General features: G+C 45.3%; 1 protein-coding gene across 1 annotated transcript in view; it reads left to right on the top strand.

The window, feature by feature from the left end:
• The window catches only part of PRKCH (protein kinase C eta), a 222,256-nt gene that overhangs the window by 149,081 nt on the left and 52,200 nt on the right, over positions 1-20,975 (top strand). Inside the window, exon 10 of the mRNA XM_040332619.1 lies at positions 14,152-14,306. Within this exon, the coding sequence (XP_040188553.1) occupies positions 14,152-14,306 (155 nt within the window). The remainder of the gene's footprint in view (positions 1-14,151; positions 14,307-20,975) is intronic.

The raw sequence follows: 20,975 nt of genomic DNA, 5'->3' as shown, positions 1-20,975 counted from the left end.
GCATATATATCTTATATAGATAATGAATATATAAACAATATAAGGAAAGAAAAACAACATTTGAGTGATTTTAGCACAAAGTAGCATATAATAAAATATTAATTTTATTTCACGTCCATCACAATGGTCCTTGCCCCCCCCCCCTTTTTTTCACCCCCTCTCGCTCTGGTCTTTCTATTTCTCTATCAGTCCCCCACTGTTTTTGTCCTCTATTGGGACTCCCATATAGGGACAACTACGAGATACTAATAGTATATATGTTGTGCAAATGCTTCGATCAGAGGGGAGGCTGGCTTTTAGATCCTTATTCTGTTGTGCTGCCTTAATCTGTAAATCCTGTTTGTGTTGAATTCATACAGTAGCTTATATTAATTATCACTTTGAATGAGTCCCAACGGTTGTGCTGGTTTGCCTCATTTCTCTCTGTGAAAAATGTAATCAAAGAATGTAAAAAATAAATAAAAATAAGCAAAGATAAAAAAGGCAGCTGAGCCGCAGTATTACTGCCAACCTGGCCCCCCCACGAACGCTGTGGCCACAGCATTTTTAACTCAGGCTGCAGAGGTTGACAGACAGCTGCATGCCAAACGCCTGGCTCGCACTTGCGGTGTGCTCCCACAATGTAAAATTGAAATTCAGCAATTAAAAAGTAAAATAAATAAACAAGTGTCAGGAAACGGGGCAGTAGCACCTCCTGAATGCATATTAGCTGCTGCTGTAAAACCCTCAGAAAATCGACCCACCATGGATCCCTTTTCAGAGGGTTGTAAGCTCTGCACCTATCTAAAATACACTTAAATTAAGGTTTGTACTTCGGTATGGATCTGCGTCTGGAGGAATAGGGCCAGATTCACATAGAATCTGGCTGCGATGCGGCGGCGTAACGTATCCCATTTACGTTACACCGCCGCAAGTTTACAGCGTAAGTGCCTGATTCACAAAGCACTTGCCTGTAAACTTGCGACGGCGTAGCGTAAATCCGCACGGCGCAAGCCTGCCTAATTCAAATGGGGCGTGCACCATTTAAATTAGGCGCGTTCCCGAACGTACTGCGCATGCTCCGTCCGTAAAATTACCCGACGTGCATTGCGCTAAATGACGTCGCAAGGACGTCATTGGTTTCGACGTTAACGTAAATGGCGTCCAGCGCCTTTCACAGACGACTTACGCAAACGACGTGAATTTTCAAATTTCAACGCGGGAACGACGGCCATACTTAACATTGGAAATAGAAAAAGGAATTACCGCGCTAAAGAACAGTCAAAAAAATTACTAACAAAGCTGCAACAACAGAGTGTCATACATACACAATATGAATAGAAACAGGGGGAAAAGAAGTTGCGCTAGTAATTAATTAACATTGGCTAGACCACCTAGAGGGCAGCCTTAGTTTTACGACGCGTATCTCGACGGAAACAACAGAAATTTAGAGCGTACGTTCGTGAATCGGCGTAACTGGTCATTTGCATATTCTACGCCGACCGCAATGGAATCGTCACCTAGCGGCCGGCCTAGAATTGCAGCCTAAGATCCGACGGTGTAAGTCAATTACACCTGTCGGATCTTAGTGAGAACTATGCGCCTGATTCTATGAATCAGGCGCATAGTTACGACGGGCGGATCTCAGAGATACGACGGCGTATCAGGAGATACGCCGTCGTATCTCTTTTGTGAATCTGGCCCATAGTTTTTAGGGGTATGAGCATTGCACCTTTGATCCACTAATTGCAGCTGCAATGCCTTGCAAAACATTAATTTATGCACTTTTGTTTTGTGTTTTTTTTATCAATGTGTGTGCTTTTATTTTTTATGCTCTTAAAGCCCAACTCCAATAAAAAAAGCTTTATTTTTTTGTATACTGTAGGCATTCAGAAAACTTCAGAACTTTTCTGAAAATATAATTGCTATCTGGGTCCCCACTGGAAAGAATTTTTGTTTGGCGGATGTCTGTCCTATCTTGTGGTGACCAGCAGAGGGCACTGTTGCATTAAAATCAATTGTACTTTTTCTGCTGATTATTCTTTTCACCTGTGTCTGCCTTCTTCACATTACACATAGCTGGAAATGTATATGTGCAGTTGCATTGTACACTCCCAGGCCAATGGGGAATTTTTCTTATGCGAGTCCGCCTAAAACTGAAAGCCGTGTTTATCCCGCAGATGGCCCTCAGTCTGGTTAATAATTGTTAGATGCAGCCGCTCTAAAGAATCCAGGAAAAGCAGATTCCATAAGTCAATGTCAGTCTACTCAGACACTAAATGAGATTTATTGGCTTCATGCTGCTGCTAACTGCACAGCACACACATGTTGTAATATTATGGTTATTGCACTTGCTAATATGCGAGATTCCCAAGCCCAAGGATCTTTTTTGCTTTCAGTAAAACAAATTTTGTCTATAGGTTTTTTGTGTTTGTTTTTTTGTGTTCACATACACATGTGCCTATTGTGGCTACAGTCCCCAACTCAGGGCTTTTTTTCAGGGGGAACTCGGTTCCACCACCTTTGGCTCAGACCACGTTGGTGCCTGCTCACCACAATCACTTGTAAACACAGAGGTCTGGTTTCTGTGTTTACAAATGACAGCTCTGCACTCTGTGTGTAACCCCCCTAAACTCTGTACTCTGTATGTAATGCAATCCTGGTATTTAACGCCCCTTTAAGACCCTTCTACTGTTTGTGAAATCTGAACGGGGTCATGGTTGAGTTCCTGCACCTATTTTCTGAGAAAAAAAGCTCTGCCCCAACTAACAATAAACAAATGCTGACCTTCCCTATATCTGCACAGCACAAATATTGTACCTTATTTTATCAATGCAAGTCCATAGGCTATATGTAAAAAAGGGAGAGAAGGGCGCACCGACCTTGTGCATTATCTTTGGCAATGTTTAATTATTAAAATGTACAAAGATCATGGCTACTCACAAAACAAATTAAAATATAAGCGTATTCACAACTCCGTCAACAGGGATAGATGCCTCCTGAAGGCCTTCTACTGAAACCAGACAGTCGGAGGGTGCAGACGACTTGTATTACGGCCTACGCGTTACGAGGGCGCGCCCTCTTCCTCAGAGCCAAAGTAGTAGCAGTTTATAGGCTATGCTGTTAACCTTTTATTAAAAGTGGTTGTGACACTGAACAAAACTTTTTTTTTTTACTTGCACATTCTGGAGTCTACACACATTCTTTGTAATTTTCTGGCAAGAGTTGTTCAGCAAGGATGCCAAATGTGCCTGTACCGTATGGCTAGCCTTGATGTATTATAGCTTTAATATTTATTATTCAAAATTGTCCAAAAAAAAAACACACGTTTTGGTAGGCTGACGCCTTAAGAGTTCCTTTCACTGGAACTAAGGGGCCAAGGTCAACCCCTGAAAAACATCCCCACACCATAATCCCCCTCCACCAAATGATTTGGACCAGTGCACAAAGCAAGATCCATAAAGACATGGATGACTGATTTTGGGGTGGAGGAGCTTGACTGGCCTCAACACAATAAAACACCTTTGGGATGAATTTTAGCGGAGACTACCAGCCAAGCCTTCTTGTCCACATCAGTGCCTGACCTCACAAATGCTCTTCTGGAAGAATGGTCAAACATTCCCATAGACACACTCCTAAACCTTGTGGACAGCCTTCCCAGAAGAGTTGAAGCTGTTTTAGCTGCAAAGGGTGGGTCACCTCAATATTGAACCCTACGGGCTAATACTGGGATGACATTAAAGTTCATGTGCGTGTATATATAAAGGCAGGTGTCCCAATACTTTTGACAATATAGTGTATATATAATGTCCTTTTGAATACTCATTTTAAAAATCAAATCATATCCAACTGGGTACTTTTCTAAACTCACTAGGTGGCGCTGCCTGTCAAATTCAGATTGACTTGGCTGGCAGGGTTGCGACACCAATATATTTTGCTGTTTGTAAAAATATATATATACATTCAGGAGGTGGCAGGAGCACCTTCTGAATGCCTGTCAGTGACTTCTGAGCTGGTCTCTCAAAAGCAATCCACCATTAATTATGTTTCAGGGCATGGGCCCTACCCCAAGGCTCTGTTTACATCTGTGCTTTAATGGTACCCTAATTGTTCCCAGCAAATATGTGTTTACATGTGTAGCACTACCCCCTGAAGTAGCTGCTGGTTTAGATTTGGGTTTTGCACGTTACCTCTAAGCTCGTTGTCAAGGGAAGAAAGTCTGTAGAAATTGCAATGTCCACACAAGATGTAAAACCTTCAACTGTTTTATTTTTGCTGCATAAAACTTGTGGAGAAAGTGGAGAGTATAGAGAGAAGGGGAAGGTTCAGGTACGCAGTACAGAATGCACAAAAATATCTAAAGTTCCAATCAATCAGTCACCACTCTCTCCTGAGTGGGTATTGCTCACCCTGATAGATCCCTCACATTGAACAGTCTCTGCTCATGGATAGCCAGGAATCCTCTGCCACAGAATGTAAGTCCCGAACTTCCAGCCTTACAGTAAAGAGCCTTTAAGCCAATCCGGCGAACTGTAAGACAAGTAGAGCTGTGGATCCCTGTATAACAAAGTCACCAGGCCTATCCCGAGACATTAGCTTGCTTTGTTTGGTCTCCTCCAGGGCAGGTCCTTTGTTAATCGCTTCCCTCACTTGGATGGACAGCTTGGGGTCCCCTTGAGAATCAGCATAGCTGGGTCTACTCAATAGAGATGCAGCCTCAGACCAACATGGTCCCAGGGCTGGAATCACACACACGCATACCTCACGTCAGGAGGGCCTCGAGGCAAAGAACCCTGTTTGCCCGTTAAGTACCCCTTCCCGGCATGCACAGCGGGGCACCACTCCCACTGGGCTGCTGTCGAGAAGGGTCACCCAATACACTATGGTTTGCTTGTGTTCCAACATTGGCCTGAAGTGGTAACGCCACCTACAGGCAACAGTGGGAAATCCTATCCAACACAACTATAGCCAGAACAGAGGCTAATTTTATGAAATTAAACACAGTCTGAGTCCACTATTGGCTCAGACACCCTCTAAATTTAGAATAGCGCCCCAGTCATTGGGATCAGGGCGCTACACATGTATGGCAAAATGTGGCAAACATGCTAAAATGTGCAGTAAAAAAACGCACCAAGCTCTACACCCCAAAAAGGCGTAGGAGCTTCTTTGACGTATTTGCACGTATGGTAACCCAATCCAATGATTGGACTGGTTCTATGCATGTTCTCAAAAAAACATGTAAAAAAAAAAAACACATTGCAAACACAATCCATACAGCCTAAGGGCAAAATCATTGGGCAGATTCAGATAGAGATACGACGGCGTATCTCCTGATACGCCGTCGTATCTCTGAGTTCCGTCCGTTGTATCTATGCGCCTGATTCATAGATCAGGTTCCGCATAGATCTCCCTAAGAGCCAACAGGTGTAAGTGACTTACACCGTCGGATCTTAGGCTGCAATCTCACGCTGGCCACTAGGTGGCGCTTCCGTTTGTATACGCGAGGAATATGCAAATGAGGAGTTACGCCGATTCAGAAACGAACGACCGCCCGGCGCATTTTTTTTACATCGTTTGCGTTCGGCTTTTTCCGGCGTATAGTTACCCCTGCTATATGCGGCGTATCCTATGTTAAGTATGGCCGTCGTTCCCGGGTCGAATTTTGATTTTTTTACGTCGTTTACGTAAGTCGTTTGTGAATACGGATGGACGTAATTTACGTTCACGTCGAAACCAATGACGTCCTAGCGACGTCATTTGGAGCAATGCACGCTGGGAAATTTAGCGGACGGCGCAGTTCGTTCGTCGCGGGGACGTGCCTGATTTAAATTTTACACGCCCCCTAGCCGCGGAATTTGAATTCCGCCGGGGGATTTACGATACGCCGCCGCAACTTTAGAGGCAAGTGCTTTCTGAATAAAGCACTTGCCTCAAAAACTTGCGGCGGCGTAACGTAAATCAGATAGGTTACGTGAATCTAAAGATCCGCTGACCTATTTGAATCTGGCCCCATATCTTTTGATCCTGCCCAAAATCTAGTGCTGCCCTGTGTACTTTTCAATGTTGTCTCAAGCGGTCCTTCCTTTCTGCACAGCTTAATGTTGTCACACTGAGGCATGAAGTGTGTTACTGGCAGGATCAACGGCTGACAATAAAGGGGGAAAAAAAGCTGGGAAAAAAAGCAGCACTTTAATAACTGTAACATTAGGTGTATTGGATGCAATATCGGCTTTGTTTTTTTTTTGGCTTGAAAGGTGGAGCTCCCATTTAAGGTGATCTCTGTGCTGTTGCTTGTCAACAGTTGAGACAAAACACATTTTCCCCCGAGGGTCTGATCTGGTGTTTAGTTAAATGTCAGGATCAGCCTATGTTCTGTACAAGTCCTGCCTGCTCTCCACTACTTATTGCATGAAATGTATGTGGAGTAATTGTAGACCGCAAGCTCTGCGGCCATTCCATGGTGACAAGTGTCGTGTTTCTTTAGCATAGATCAGAAGTGTCGCCAGGCTGCCGCTGACAGCTTGGACATGTGACTTCAGCCTAATGTGTCAGGACATGTGGGAAGGGGTCCTTCAGGTCATGTGCTGGGAATGCCACGAAAGTCAACCTTGTACCCCCATGGTGCCCAGAGTTTTCAGCAAGGTGACCATCAGTGTGTAATTCCTATTACTCTGCTGCGGAGGAGATCTAAGGTCATGCAAAACACACTTATGATATGTATTTATAGTTTGACACCGATATCATCTGTCCTGTACACAGGGGGATTAGGTTGCCCGCTATAACATAAGAACATATATTGCTGGTTTTCTTGTTGGCCAATGTTGTGTCCTTAGGAAGGCCATACATGAGTATTTTTTTTATTGCCGTATTTATCGGGGTATTGCGCGCTCCGGCGTATAGCGCGCACCCCTAATTTTGACCCTAAAATCATGTAAAAAAACATTTTATTACATTTTACTACTTACAGTTTTGGTGTCTTGCCCGGCGTCCATCGGCGGCCTCGTCCGGTCCGGCGTCCGTCTGCGGCCTCTGTGGTGTCCTCCCGCGCTGTCTTCATGTCAAATCCCCGCTTCCCGTGCTCAGTTTGAAGCCTCCGCCGACGCATACCGAGCGCAGTACACTTGGGTATTCTCGGCCAGGCTTGGCTTCTCACGCATAAACGTCACAGAGCGTGACTACGAGCGAAGCCGAGCCTGTCCGAATGTACCCGAGTGTACTGCGCTCGGTATATGTCGGCGCAGGCATTCAAACACGGCGCAGGTATCGGCGTATATCGCGCACCCACGATTTTGTCGTGAAAAAAGTGCGCGATATACGCCGATAAATACGGTAATTCAACCTTCAGGCCTCATGCACACTGGACGTTTTTGGATGTTTTTACAGCTGCTGTTTTTGGCTTCAGACGTTTTTTTTTTTCTACAGTCAATAAACTCTCCATCCTGTTATCCTATGTGTCCATGCACACAGAGGCTGTTATCAGCAGTTTTTGGCTGGGGTGTTTTATATCTTTAAAAAAAAACGCTGATAAACATTTAATAAACGCTCAAAAACGCAGCTCACCAGCATTTTTTAACATTTTAGGCCTCATGCACACTGGACGTTAAAATAACGTTATAAAAACGGCAGTAGCTTTGCAGTGAGTTTTCCTTTTTTTTTTTGCTTATTTCAACGTTTTTTCAATAGCGTTTTTTGCGTTTAATAGCGTTTTTTTGCGTTTTTCCGCGTTGGCGTTTTTTAGCTTTTTTTGGTTGAAGAAAACATTTTTATTTTCTTTTTCAATGGATTAAAAACGTTAAACGCTGGTGAGTGACGTTTTTGAGCATTTATCAGCGTTTATTGACGTTTATCAGCATTTATCAGCGTTAGAGCGTTTTTACAGCTGAAAAATGTCTCTCAGAACCCATTAGTGTTTTTTTTTTTTACTGCTCAAAAACACCACTGCCCAAAACTGCTGATAACAGCCTATGTGTGCATGGACACACAGGATAACATGATGGAAAGTTTAATGACTGTAGAAAAAAACGTCTACTGCCAAAAACGTCCAGTGTGCATGAGGCCTTAGATCCATTTTTTGAAAACAAAACTCTAACGCGAAAAACGCTATTGCAAAAATGCTAAAAAACTCACTGCAAAGCTACTGCCGTTTTTATATCGTTATTTTAGGCTGCATTCACACCTGAGCGTTTTTTCGCCTGAAGCGCGACGCCCCAAAACGCTAGAGGGGAAAAAATACATTATTCTCTATGGAGATGGTTCACATCTCCACTACAAAACGCCTGACGCAGAACGCCTGAAGCCCAAACAAGTTCTGGACCCTTTTTTGTCGCTCGAATTTGGGCGTTTGGGCGTTTTACATTGGTGACCCTAGACCTGTAAAAAATCGCGGTAAAAAACTATGCGTTTTGTCGCGGCAAATCGCGGTAAAAAACGATGCGTTTTGTCGCGGCAAATCGCAGTAAAAAACGCCGCAAAAAGCTACGCTCAGGTGTGAATGAAGCCTTAACGTCCAGTGTGCATCAGTCAAAGATCTTTCAGGAAAAACCCGACATGCTTATTGTACACAAGTCGATCAACTTGTATACAACCCGCAAAAACCCATACATGGATCATAATTCATCTAGTCATTGCTGAACTGGCTGATGTAGGGTGAACTCTGATGGGGGCCCTGATGTATGGGGGACAAAAAAGGGAGAAAGAAAGGCGCACCAGCCTCGTGTACTACCGTTTGGCAAATTTTAATGAAAAATAAGAATGATGAAAACTACTCACAAACAAAGGATGATAAAAGGCTTGTCAAACGAAAATTGAAATACCCCTCAAACCACACTCCAGAATGTAGGGGGGGGGGGTGGCGAGGTGTGTTGCTGCTTGGCTGACGCGTTTCGAGGTGTCAGAGACCTCTTCCTCAGAGCCCAGCAGTCCCCCCCACAACCCTGATGTGGGGGGGAATCCTGATGGGGACCCTGATGTAGGGGGAATCTGATGGGGACCTTGATATATGGGAGACTCTGATGGGTATCCTGAAGTAGGGGGAACTCTGATGGGAACCCTGATGTAGGGGGAATCTGATGGGGACCTTGATGTACAGGAGACTCTGATGGGTACCCTGATGTAGAGGTAAGGGGTAAGTAAGCTGAAGACAAAACTATAAAGTGTTTTATCATGCTTATTCGAATACCCTGGGAATTGGGGCAATATTGTCAATCATGGAGACCTCTGATGATGGTATGTGGCGGTATCAGAATATTCTAATAGTCGGCATTGTATTTTTAACATGGCAGGTGGACTTTAAGCAGTGTTGTGTTTTTGAAATGTAGAGATCCCAGAGTGTAGGAAATAGATGTTGTGTGTTCCAGACCAATGGTTTGGAATGTGAAACATGTCTTGTGATAGATAGAGCCCTCTCCCGCTGTGCTCCCAGTAAAAGGCAAAGCATTAACCTGTGTCAGGTCAGGTGACATTTTGTGCATGGATTTCATACTGTACATGTCTCACATTGTTTTTTGCAAGTGCAGGGGAAGGGAGAGGACAATAATAGTCCCTAATGAACTCTGTTTTTAAAGGGCAATCCTGAGAGCAGGTCAGAGGAGTTGGGTGGGGTCACCCCAGTACTTGCATGTCACCAGTCCAAGTGCTCAGGAAGTGCTTGTAAAAAAAAAAGTCAAATCTCCATCTCCTGAACAGTATGTGTGCTGCTACTACCTGAATCTTCCGGTTATATCAGATCCCTGGTCTCCAGTTGGGTGCTATGGTTCCTCTTGCTTGCTTCTACATCATTATGCTGAAGCAACCAGCAGGAGGAACCACAGAAAATGTCTGTAGCACCCTCTAGCTGGTGCGCTAAGTGTACATAGTTTAGTTGTTAGTGTGGGTAAATTGGAATGGCTGAAAGCCAGGCCTGGGTTGAATCTGGGTCAGGGTTTAGTGAATCAGGGAGGCTGGATGACTAAGCTGACAGCTCTTCTGGTGCCTTTCCCTGTTTTCTGGAACCTTGGAGAAGATTCTGTATGTAGTGGTGGAAACTAGGAGGGACTGTCACATATTTGAGGACTCTAGCTAATCCCCAGCAAATAGGTCCTGGAAGGGGGCAGCTGCTCTCATAAAAAGGTATGAGTCAGGCCAGTAGGGGAAGTTGTGTGGAAGATGGATATGGAGTGCTGAGGAGGCTGTCGGAGACACAAGCAGGGCATGCCCTAGTCTGGGGGAAGGTGTGACCTCGACTTCGACCTCAGGTCTGGGGCTCGGGTGCTGGAAGGATTTCCCACAACATGGAGGAACCCCTTCCTGGAGGCATGGGAGCAAGGAGAGGAAAGGGGGAGCAGATCGGCATGTCTGGGAGATCTCCTGAGAAGTTAGCCAGGTGGGCTGGTGAGTATTCTGTGTGGGAGGACTGTGGTGAAGTTGGTGATAGGGGTAGCTGCAGCCAGGCGGGTTGGCAGTGCCTAAGGAGGTGGTGCTTGGATCAGTAGCCACAGGAGGAGTGAATAATGCTGTACACTGACTTTTTGCTACACATCTAAGGGGCCCCCGAAATCCCCCCCCCGAAATAAGACAACAGTAAAGTTAGCCCAATTTTTTTTTATATTGTGAAAGATAATATTACGCTAAGTTAATTGATACCAAACCTGTCACGCTTCAAAATTGCGCCCCCTTGTGGAATGGCGACAAGCTTTTACCCTTAAAAATCTCCATAGGCGACGTTTAAAAAATTCTACAGGTTGCATCTTTTGAGTTACAGAGGAGGTCTAGAGCTAGAATTTTTGCTCTCGCTCTAACGAACAGGGCGATGCCTCACTGGGGGGGCGGCGGAATTCCCAATGGGGCACTAGTTCTGGTGACCTGGGGGTCCCAAAGAAATTCCTTTTATTTGCAGAGATATCATTTCACTTCCTGTTTTGGCTGTGGGACAGGAAGTGAAGGTCAATCTTCCCGATTGGGTAAAGAGGACAAAAATAAACCATACAGGGGTTATAACCCTCCCCTGCTCTTTCTAAAATGGAATAAAGAAAGGTTTTGCTTATAAATATACTTTAAACATGTGATCAGAAGCTGCTGTTTGTACACATTCCAGGACAGTTACTATGTTGCTATCTAGCAGACTGGCCATTAAAAATGACTCACTATGCTATAATTTATAGTTTGTCTTGCAACATGAAGTTTTATGTTCTATGTATTAATTTACTGCAGCTACTTTGTCTATTTACTTTTACAACTAGCTTTAAAGGCAAATAATAAAAATAATATTTTATTTGAAACCTTGCATATTCTGCACAACATAAAGCATTGTTGGCAGGGGATTGTCTGACCATTAGTACGATCCTTCTGACAATTATGGTTCAACAAATGTTGAATGGCAGACTAGTAAATTTTCGGCAGACAACGGTCTGCTGTCTGATTTTCGTATCGTCGGTACACAAGTCCATCACGCAAGTCGAAAGTACAAACACGCATGATTGGAATCAGTGCTCACCAAACACGAAAATTAGCAGAAGGGGCCCAAAGGGTGGCGCCCAAGTGCTGAAATTCCTTGTAGTACGTCACTACGTTCGTGTTTGTTGGCTGACAATTGTGTACCGTTACTATGCAAGACAAGATCCAGGCACACGCCCTTTGGATAAAAATCAGATGCTCGGTTGGCCAACAATTGGATCGTGTGTACGAGGCGTAAGTAATTTTTTATGTTGTCCAGACACAGGGAAGTAGAAAAGCCTACCCCCTGGCAGCAAGCTACAGAGAAAAACACCTGCTTTTTGTATGTAAGCAGTGGTCTCTCTACAGAGGTCCAACACTCCCCCTTCTGTTTCCGACTGTAATGGTCAGGGGTTAACGCCGTTTACGATATTCCATTCCACCAACCCAAGCTTATCGACACTCCACAATCCAGCAGACAGGACCTATTGGATTTCCCCCAGAAATGAGACACACATAGCTCTGTCTCTGGTTCCAAAACGAATGACACTTTAATGGTAAACTTTGGCTCTTTTTATACAGTTGAAAGCATGCTGCAGAAATCAAAGGGACAATGACACACTCCACCCACAACATCACACAATGGGTCCTAACGAGTCCCCCTCAATCCACATCTTAGACAGACTTTCTGGTGCCAGGTCTACATGAGTTAATTACTATAGCTGACATGGCAGACATCATGACTCCGGCTCTTTTCACCTTCTATTCAATACACATTCCTTTAGTAAACGTAAGTCAGATGTCTGACCTTTAGAGGGTGCTAAGTCACATCACATATTATCATCAATAGACTTTCACACAATACAGTGTCAAATTAGCATCACACAATGAAACGGTCTTTGGAGCCAGACTTAATTAACACCTTAACAGCCTGTGTTCCCACATTGAATGAATCCGTTACACCGACCTATAACTGCAATTAGAAGAGCTCATAGTCTCTGCTGATTGGATAGCTCTAGCTCTGACTTTAAATTTTTTGGGACAGTATGCCTTTTTCCTACAGTGGAAGTGTTCTGCTGGTTTGAAAACAATGAAAAATGCCACCTATGACATCATTTGTTAGCAGTGACATCACTGAAGTACTCAGGGTTTAAAGCTTTTAAGTGGTTTATGTTGCCCATAAAAATAAAAGGGCTTCCAGGCTTTGTTTTGCAGTACAAAGTCTGAACACAAAAAGTAGAATTAAACTGGAATGCTGACCGTGTCCTACTTCCAGATACCAGCTGCAGGAGCCACAATTACTGTGATATGAAAGTGATGCAGAACAGTTCACAATTAGGGATGAGGCGAACACCCCCCTGTTTGGTTTGCAGCAGAACATGCGAACAGGCAAAGCATTTGTTTGAACACCGTTAAAGTCTATGGGACACGAACATGAAAAGTCAAAAGTGCTAATTTTAAAGGTTAATATGCAAGTTATTCTCAAAAAAAGTGTTTGGGGACCTGGGTCCTGCCCCAGGGGACATGTGTCAATGCAAAAAAAAAGTTTAAAAAAATGCATTTTTTTCGGGAGCAGTGATTTTAATAATGCTCTCCGCGGCGGATTCGCAGCGAGATCGCCGTTATCGGTGGCGGGAGAGGGGCCCTCCCGCCGCTCTTCTGCACCCTCCGCCGCTTACCGGAGCCGTCGGTAGCGGCGGAGGAGATCGGATGCTGCTGCCTGGTGTGTGAGGACTTGAGTGAGGTCAAGATGGCCCCCACCCGTCGTCCTAGCTTTGCTGGGCGGAAGCGACGTCAAAACGTCAGTCCCGCCCAGCGTCTTAAAGAGACAATTTTTTTGTTGTCATTTTTTTAAATGACATTTTCCTTTTTTTTTTTTTTTTCTTGCATTAAAGTCTAATTATGAGATCTGAGGTCTTTTTGACCCCAGATCTCATATTTAAGAGGACCTGTCATGCTTTTTTCTATTACAAGGGATGTTTACATTCCTTGTAATAGGAATAAAAGTGATACATTTTTTTTTATTATTATTTCAGTGTAAACAATTATAAAATCAATAAATAAATAAAAAAAAAAAAAATTATTTTAAAGCTCGGACCTGGGTGCGGGCAGGATCGTGCGTCGTCTCTCACTTGAGAGAGCATCGCTGGAGAATGGAACTTCGCTGGACATCGAGAATGGAATGGATTACATCGAGAATGGATTACAACGCTGGACATCGAGACTGACATCGCTGGAATAGTTTTTTTTTTTTTTTTTTAGTAAAGGACTTGTCCCAAGCCGTCTCCTGTCATTTTTAAAATTTTCACACTTTTTTTTGTGAAATGGTAGGGGTACAATGTACCCCTTACCAATTCACATAGAATGAAATTTAAATAAATATTTGACTTTTATTGTTTCACTTTAAGCATTATTAAAATCGCTGCCCCCCGAAAAAAACGGCCGTTTTTTTAATTTATTTTTTGCATTAATACATGTCCCCTGGGGCAGGACCCGGGCCCCCAAACACTTTTTATGACAACTTGCATATTAACCTTTAAAATTAGCACTTTAGATTTCTCCCATAGACTTTTAAAAAGGGTGTTGCGTGGCTTTTCAAATTTGCCGCGAACACCCCAAATTGTTCGCTGTTCGGCGAACGGGCGAACAGCCAATGCTCGAGTCGAACTCATGTTCAACTCATACATAAAGCTCATCCCTATTCACGATAATCTGTAAACTTGAATTGTCCTTTATTTTATATTTATTTCAATTTTTTTCCAGGACCGTTTATTTTTTGTGATGGAATTTGTGAATGGCGGTGACTTGATGTTTCACATTCAGAAGTCGCGGCGGTTTGAGGAACCCCGAGCCTGCTTCTACAGTGCGGAAATTACCTCTGCCCTCATGTTTCTTCATGAGAAAGGTGTCATTTACAGGTAAGACGATGGCAAAATCACTGCGATCGCAGGACATGCAGCCACTGCATTGCCCGCTGTTACCATGGAGTGCCTCTACAGTCCTGAGGTCAAAAGCCCTATTAGTGTATGGTAATAATTTAAAAAGTACTGTATCCATGTATAATATGTAATTATATGTGCAATTGGGGCAGCCATATTTGTTCTTTATCTATGTGGGCTCTGCTTTATGCTTCACAGTGTGGCACAGTGGTTGTGCTTTACTGCTTCTTACAAAGTAAGTCTGAGTCAAATGACTTGTTGAAAATCATACACTTCCTGTGTGGCTGATATCGTATCTCATCAGTTGGAGATGTAAAAGCCATAGACATTGGCCAAATATCGGATGGCATTGGCCGGTTCAATAGAAACCAGTCAACATTCGGCCCGTGTGTATTACAACCAGTCTGGCCAGCTTCTGTTGAAGGGGCATGACCAAAAAAGGTGTGCCGATTGGCATCTGTTGGCTGTTCTGGTGGGGGGTTCGTCCCACTATCAGAACACAATAGGCCAGCGAGGAAGATCGCTGTACTAACATCACATAGGAAGGCTTTTTTAATGCAGAACACAAACACCATGGGGCTGATTTACTAATGCTGGAGCACTCAGAATCTGGTGCAGCTGTGCATGGTAGCCAATCAGCTTCTAACTCCAGCTTGTTCAATTAAGCTTAGACAATAAAACCTAGAAGCTGATTGGCTACCATGCACAGCTACACCAGTTTTTGCATTGCCCAGTTTTAGTAAATCAATCTTCCAAAGTGTCTCTTTTGCATTAAAGTATCCTTACCGGTTTGCTTTGTACACATGCTTTGCCCAGTTTACTCTTTCAGCATCTGCAGAGATAAATTAACTCCTGTGCATGCGCCTGTGTGACATCATTTAGGCCCAACCAATCAAAATGCCTAAAGATTGAAACTTGGAAAAAGACTGGCCGAAGACCTCAGCGGCTGGCATCTAGCACCTCGGCAGATCATTACTGGAGTTGAGGGGAGCATAGTTCTGCTTTAAGTGGGTCTTAAAGTGGTTGTAAACCCTCACATATACCCAGTGAAGTGACTAACCTCAGGTGATGCACAGAGATGAAACAAATTCTCCTACATAAGTTGTACCAGATTATCTGCTCTGTTCTCTTCTCTACATCCATTCAATGTGCAGAATTCATAAAGCTTGTCAGAGTTCACAAAACAGCGGGGAGAGCGCTGAGAGCTGATTGAAGGGAAAGGACACACACCCTCCACACAGGAACAGAGCTGAGGCTGTTAATCTGCTGGAGATCCCTCCCCTGTCACCTTTTCTCTATTGGTGTCAGGGAAACTTGTAAGAAGAGATTCATGCTGATAGCAGAGGAACAAAGCAGCAGACAGAAATTACATCTAGTGCTCCTAATTGAGACAAGTACACACTATAGAAGGATATGCTTTGCTCATAATTGATGTCTTTGGTTTACAATCACTTTAATGCTGCAAGGTAGGATATACTTCAGTCATGTGGACACTGCGTTTGGCTGTCATATTGGTCATGGCAGGATGAGTTCCCAATTGCGCTCTCAGCACAGAAACTTCAGAGCCCCATGGACTCATATGTGGGCTTTAAGGACCATACTCCTCTGTCATCATATATATGTGTTACAAGGTTGGCAAGCAGTTGAGTACAAAGCTGCAATAATTTGGCCTTTTTTTATATCTGAATTTTTATGTAATTAAAGTGTCAGCGTATTATTAGAACTGATTGTTTTACTTCTGATTTTATTCAAGGATAAACGTGTGATCTTGCACGCATCATTGTTTGTTATCCTGTTGTATCCAGTGACACATCTATCCTGCTAAATCCACTTAACCTACTAACACAGATTGATGCTGAGACAAGTGACAACTTGATTTAGGACATTTACACACCGGGACTGACAATGCAGAGTTTATGCAATGTACAGGATCTGTCTTGTAGGCAGAAAATAGGACAAGCCTGGAGTTCAGGAACCAGGATTTCAAATGTGAGACGATGTGTAGTCAGGGCCAGTGCTACCACTAGGCAAACTAGGCAGCCGCCTAGGGTGCCCGGCCACTGGTGTTCCTACTCTGTTCTCTCTGCTGTAAGCAATTAAGTTTTAGGCATAAGCAGGCAGCCGCTCCATTCGCTCATAGTGTCAGAGGCACAGCAGCGGCGACGAAAGACTGTGTCTTGACTCCCGAATGAATGGAAGCAAGCAAACATTCATTGATGGGCACTAGTAGGCTCAGGGCCGGATTCCTGACAAAACCACCGAGGCCAGGCCTCAGGCGGCAGTGGGTGCAGGGGCGGCGCCGCGGCATCTCCTCCTGCACCTCTGGCTGTCCGTTTAGAGTGCAGTGGGGAGAGGTGGAAGGCGGCGATCAGCAGCTCTATGGTGCCTGTGTGGGCAGCGGGATCTCCCTGGGGCTTGTAGTACTCTCTCGAGTGTAAGTGTATACAGTGGAGAGGAGAGGGGCAGGAATCACTTATACTTTCACTCTGCTTGTACACTGTTGCTGATGCCCGGGTCAGAGGCCCCTCCCCTCTCTTCTGTTTACATTTGGAGATAGAACTACTAGCCCCAGCAAGATCCCCCTGCCTGTGGACACCATAAAGCTGCCGATCGCCGCCTCCCACCTCCACCAGCCAGGTACAGGGTAACCTCTGCAAGGGGGGAAGTCAGCTGTTTGGGCACCCTGATGTAAGAGGGGGGGCTTTCTGGAGACACCAATGTAAGGAAGGGGCCCTCTGGGGACACTAATATAAGAGGGGGGGGGGCTCTCTGGGGACCCTGATGTAAGGGGGGCTCTCTGGGGACCCTGATGTAAGGAGGGGCTCTCTGGGGACCCTGATGTAAGGAGGGGCTCTCTGGGGACCCTGATGTAAGGAGGGGCTCTCTGTGGACCCTGATGTAAGTAGGGAGGCTCTCTGGGGACCCTGATGTAAGTAGGGAGGCTCTCTAGGGACCCTGATGTAAGGAGGGGCTCTCTGGGGACCCTGATGTAAGGAGAGGCTCTCTGGGGACCCTGATGTAAGGAGAGGCTCTCTGGGGACCCTGATGTAAGTAGGGGGGCTCTCTGGGGACCCTGATGTAAGTAGGGAGGCTCTCTGGGGACCCTGATGCATAAAGTGGCTCTCTGGGGACCCTGATATAAGTAGGGAGGCTCTCTAGGGACCCTGATGTAAGTAGGGAGACTCTCTGGGGACCCTGATGTAAGTAGGGAGGCTCTCTGGGGACCCTGATGTAAGTAGGGAGGCTCTCTGGGGACCCTGATGTAAGGAATGGCTCTCTGTGGACCCTGATGTAAGGAGGGGCTCTCTGGGGACCCTGATGTAAGTAGGAAGACTCTCTGGGGACCCTGATGTAAGTAGGAAGGCTCTCTGGGGACCCTGATGTAAGTAGGGAGGCTCTCTGGGGACCCTGGTGTAGGTAGGGAGGCTCTCTGGGGACCCCGATGTAAGGAGGGGCTCTCTGGGGACCCTGATGTAAGTAGGGAGGCTCTCTGGGGACCCTGATGTAAGTAGGGAGGCTCTCTGGGGACCCTGATGCAAGGAGTGGCTCTCTGGGGACCCTGATGTAAGTAGGGAGGCTCTCTAGGGACCATGATGTAAGTAGGAGACTCTCTGGGGACCCTGATGTAAGTAGGGAGGCTCTCTGGGGACCCTGATGTAAGTAGGGAGGCTCTCTGGGGACCCTGGTGTAAGTAGGGAGGCTCTCTGGGGACCCTGATGTAAGGAGTGGCTCTCTGGGGACCCTGATGTAAGTAGGAAGACTCTCTGGGGACCCTGATGTAAGTAGGAAGGCTCTCTGGGGACCCTGATGTAAGTAGGGAGGCTCTCTGGGGACCCTGGTGTAGGTAGGGAGGCTCTCTAGGGACCCTGATGTAAGGAGTGGCTCTCGGGGACCCTGATGTAAGTAGGGAGGCTCTCTGGGGACCCTGATGTAAGTAGGGAGGCTCTGGGGACCCTGGTGTAGGTAGGGAGGCTCTCTAGGGACCTGATGTAAGGAGTGGCTCTCTGGGGACCCTGATGTAAGTAGGGGGCTCTCTGGGGACCCTGATGTAAGTAGGGGGCTCTCTGGGGACCCTGATGTAAGGAGGGCTCTCTGGGGACCCTGATGTAAGAGAGGGCTCTCTGGGACCCTGATGTAAGAGGGGCTCTCTGGGGACCCTGATGTAAGTAGGGAGGCTCTCTGGGGACCCTGATGCAAGGAGGGCTCTCTGGGGACCCTGATGTAAGTAGGGAGGCTCACTGGGACCTGATGTAAGTAGGGAGGCTCTCTGGGGACCCTGATGTAAGTAGGGAGGCTCTCTGGGGACCCTGATGTAAGTAGGGAGGCTCTCTGGGGACCCTGATGTAAGGAATGGCTCTCTGTGGACCCTGATGTAAGGAGGGGCTCTCTGGGGACCCTGATGTAAGGGGGAGGCTCTCTGGGGACCCTGATGTAAGTAGGGAGGCTCTCTAGGGACCCTGATGTAAGTAGGGAGGCTCTCTGGGACGGAGGGCTCTCTGGGGACCCTGATGTAAGGGGGAGGCTCTCTGGGGACCCTGATGTAAGTAGGGAGGCTCTCTAGGGACCCTGATGTAAGTAGGGAGGCTCTCTGGGGACCCTGATGTAAGAAGGGTCTCTCTGGGTGCATCTGCACTTAGAACAGGTTACATGGTACATCTATATTTAGGGGTTTAACATAAGTAGCAACAAATTTGGCCATGTGTCGTGTCCTTAGAGCATCATTGGTTATTATGCTGCTTATGGCCAGCACAGCCCACACCAAGGCAACTCATGGCTGGTATGCAGGGCAGGATGGGTCCTGTGCTCATGGCACACTGATTCACGCTAGTGCAGAGAGCTGCGGTTTTCTGTTGGAAAAAAAACGAATCTCTCCACCAGGGCACACATAAAAACAATAGTTTTCTGTGTGGCTGGTTTGCAGTTCCGCACCGCGGGGCAGAATAATGCATCATTTATCCATTTTTCCATGTCGCTCTGTAGCCGTCTGGGTGACCCTGCTTTCCTTTGCATGGCAGATGAACTAGTGCATTGAAATAAACAAGTTTAGGAAAAAAAGGGGAAGTAGCACCTTTCTTTGTAAAAAGGCAAAGAACTGTCCCTGGCTGCTATCTATTTTCACTATGGGTAGTGTGAACCCGTCCCTGGTGATTATGAACTACTGATTGCTATAGCTTACTGTACCTTATCTCTTGCTGCACTCACATAGAACATCAAGACTGGATAGTATACTGTAAAACCTTACTACCAAACAATCGTCCTTTTGTGTTTTGACCCTATTTAACTTGCCAGCATCAGCCAAACCTTACACCCTTTCTGTAAACAGTTGAAGCTGATGATTAAGTACATAATTGTAGATAAAGCTATAAACTGCAACCACATTGGCAAGGTTAATCTGAATTGTATTTCTCAAAGATAACATGCCAAAGCTTGCATTTCTTAGTATTGTTAACAATGCTTGGAGAGGCACAACTTTGTTTTAAATGAAAAGTACTGAGGAGATAATCTGGAGGCCTCCAATGTTGACCTCCTTTTCGAAAATGCTTGTTGCCTGCGTGCGTCTGTGTTTTCAGAACCAGAACAGAGGTAGCAGGTGGAAAGGGAGGAGGATAGAGGGCACAAGGTGGGGGGGGGGACCCATTGAGTGGCAAACAGTAAGCATCTAGCTACAATTTTATATACCATATATGCCATCTGGAAGCAAACGTAATCCTTGTTTTCTTTTTAATTTTTTTTTTTTGTCAAATTAAAGTGGTTGTTAAGCCACTCTAACCTGTAAACACCATAAGCAATGACTCCTATTGTACTATCCCTCTCTGTGTGTGATTTATACAAATAACTGCTGCAAATACCTCATTACACTGCCGAGATTGCGATCACATGACCAGCCAGCTTTATCTTTTCCTCCTTTTGAAAGATGCAGTGGGCAGGCTGAGATTCCTCTGCTGATGTCAGTGTGGAGGGGAGGAGGAGAGAGCTGGCTGCTCATGTGATCACAGTCTTGGCTTTTAAATTAGGTATTTACAGCATTTATATTTATAAATCCTTCACAGAGGGGGACATTGCAATAGGAGGCAGTTCTGATGGTGTATACAGGTTAATGTTATGAGAGCAGCAGGAGGAGGGAGGGGCGGCTCACACACAGAGGGGAGGAGGGAGGAGGACACAGGAGAATAGATAGCATGCTTCTGATGACGGAGGCACGTAAACTGACCACGGTGTCTGGTCTCAGCAGCCATGATACACCGTGGTCAGTTTACAGAGGGGTGGGGAGAAACTGGCAGGATCAGACAGCTTTTTTAGGTGTTACAGGGGGCCAAATGACACAGGACAAGCACGGTTATACAACATGATTTAAAGAAGCAGGATCCCGTGCTTTAACACTACAATAGACAAAAGTTTTATTAATGAGAATTTATTTTATGACTGTCTCACTATGAATTGTTTATTGCCCAGTTCCTAGAAATAATTCATTTTTAACTGTAACATGAGTATTTCTTTAGAATGTGCATTGTTGATTTATCGTTATATGATCACTTTAAAAGATAGGAGTAATGGCACCCAGTACGATAGAGCAGAAAACATGTAAGCAGGAAAGATAATTACTTCTGATCATCACAGCATTAGCACTTGTCAAAATACTTGCTGTAA

This window comes from Rana temporaria, chromosome 13, assembly GCF_905171775.1.
Source record: "Rana temporaria chromosome 13, aRanTem1.1, whole genome shotgun sequence".
NCBI classification, from domain to species: domain Eukaryota; kingdom Metazoa; phylum Chordata; class Amphibia; order Anura; family Ranidae; genus Rana; species Rana temporaria.
Note: the sequence above shows the minus strand (reverse complement) of the source record. Positions and strands in the feature narration are given on the sequence as shown.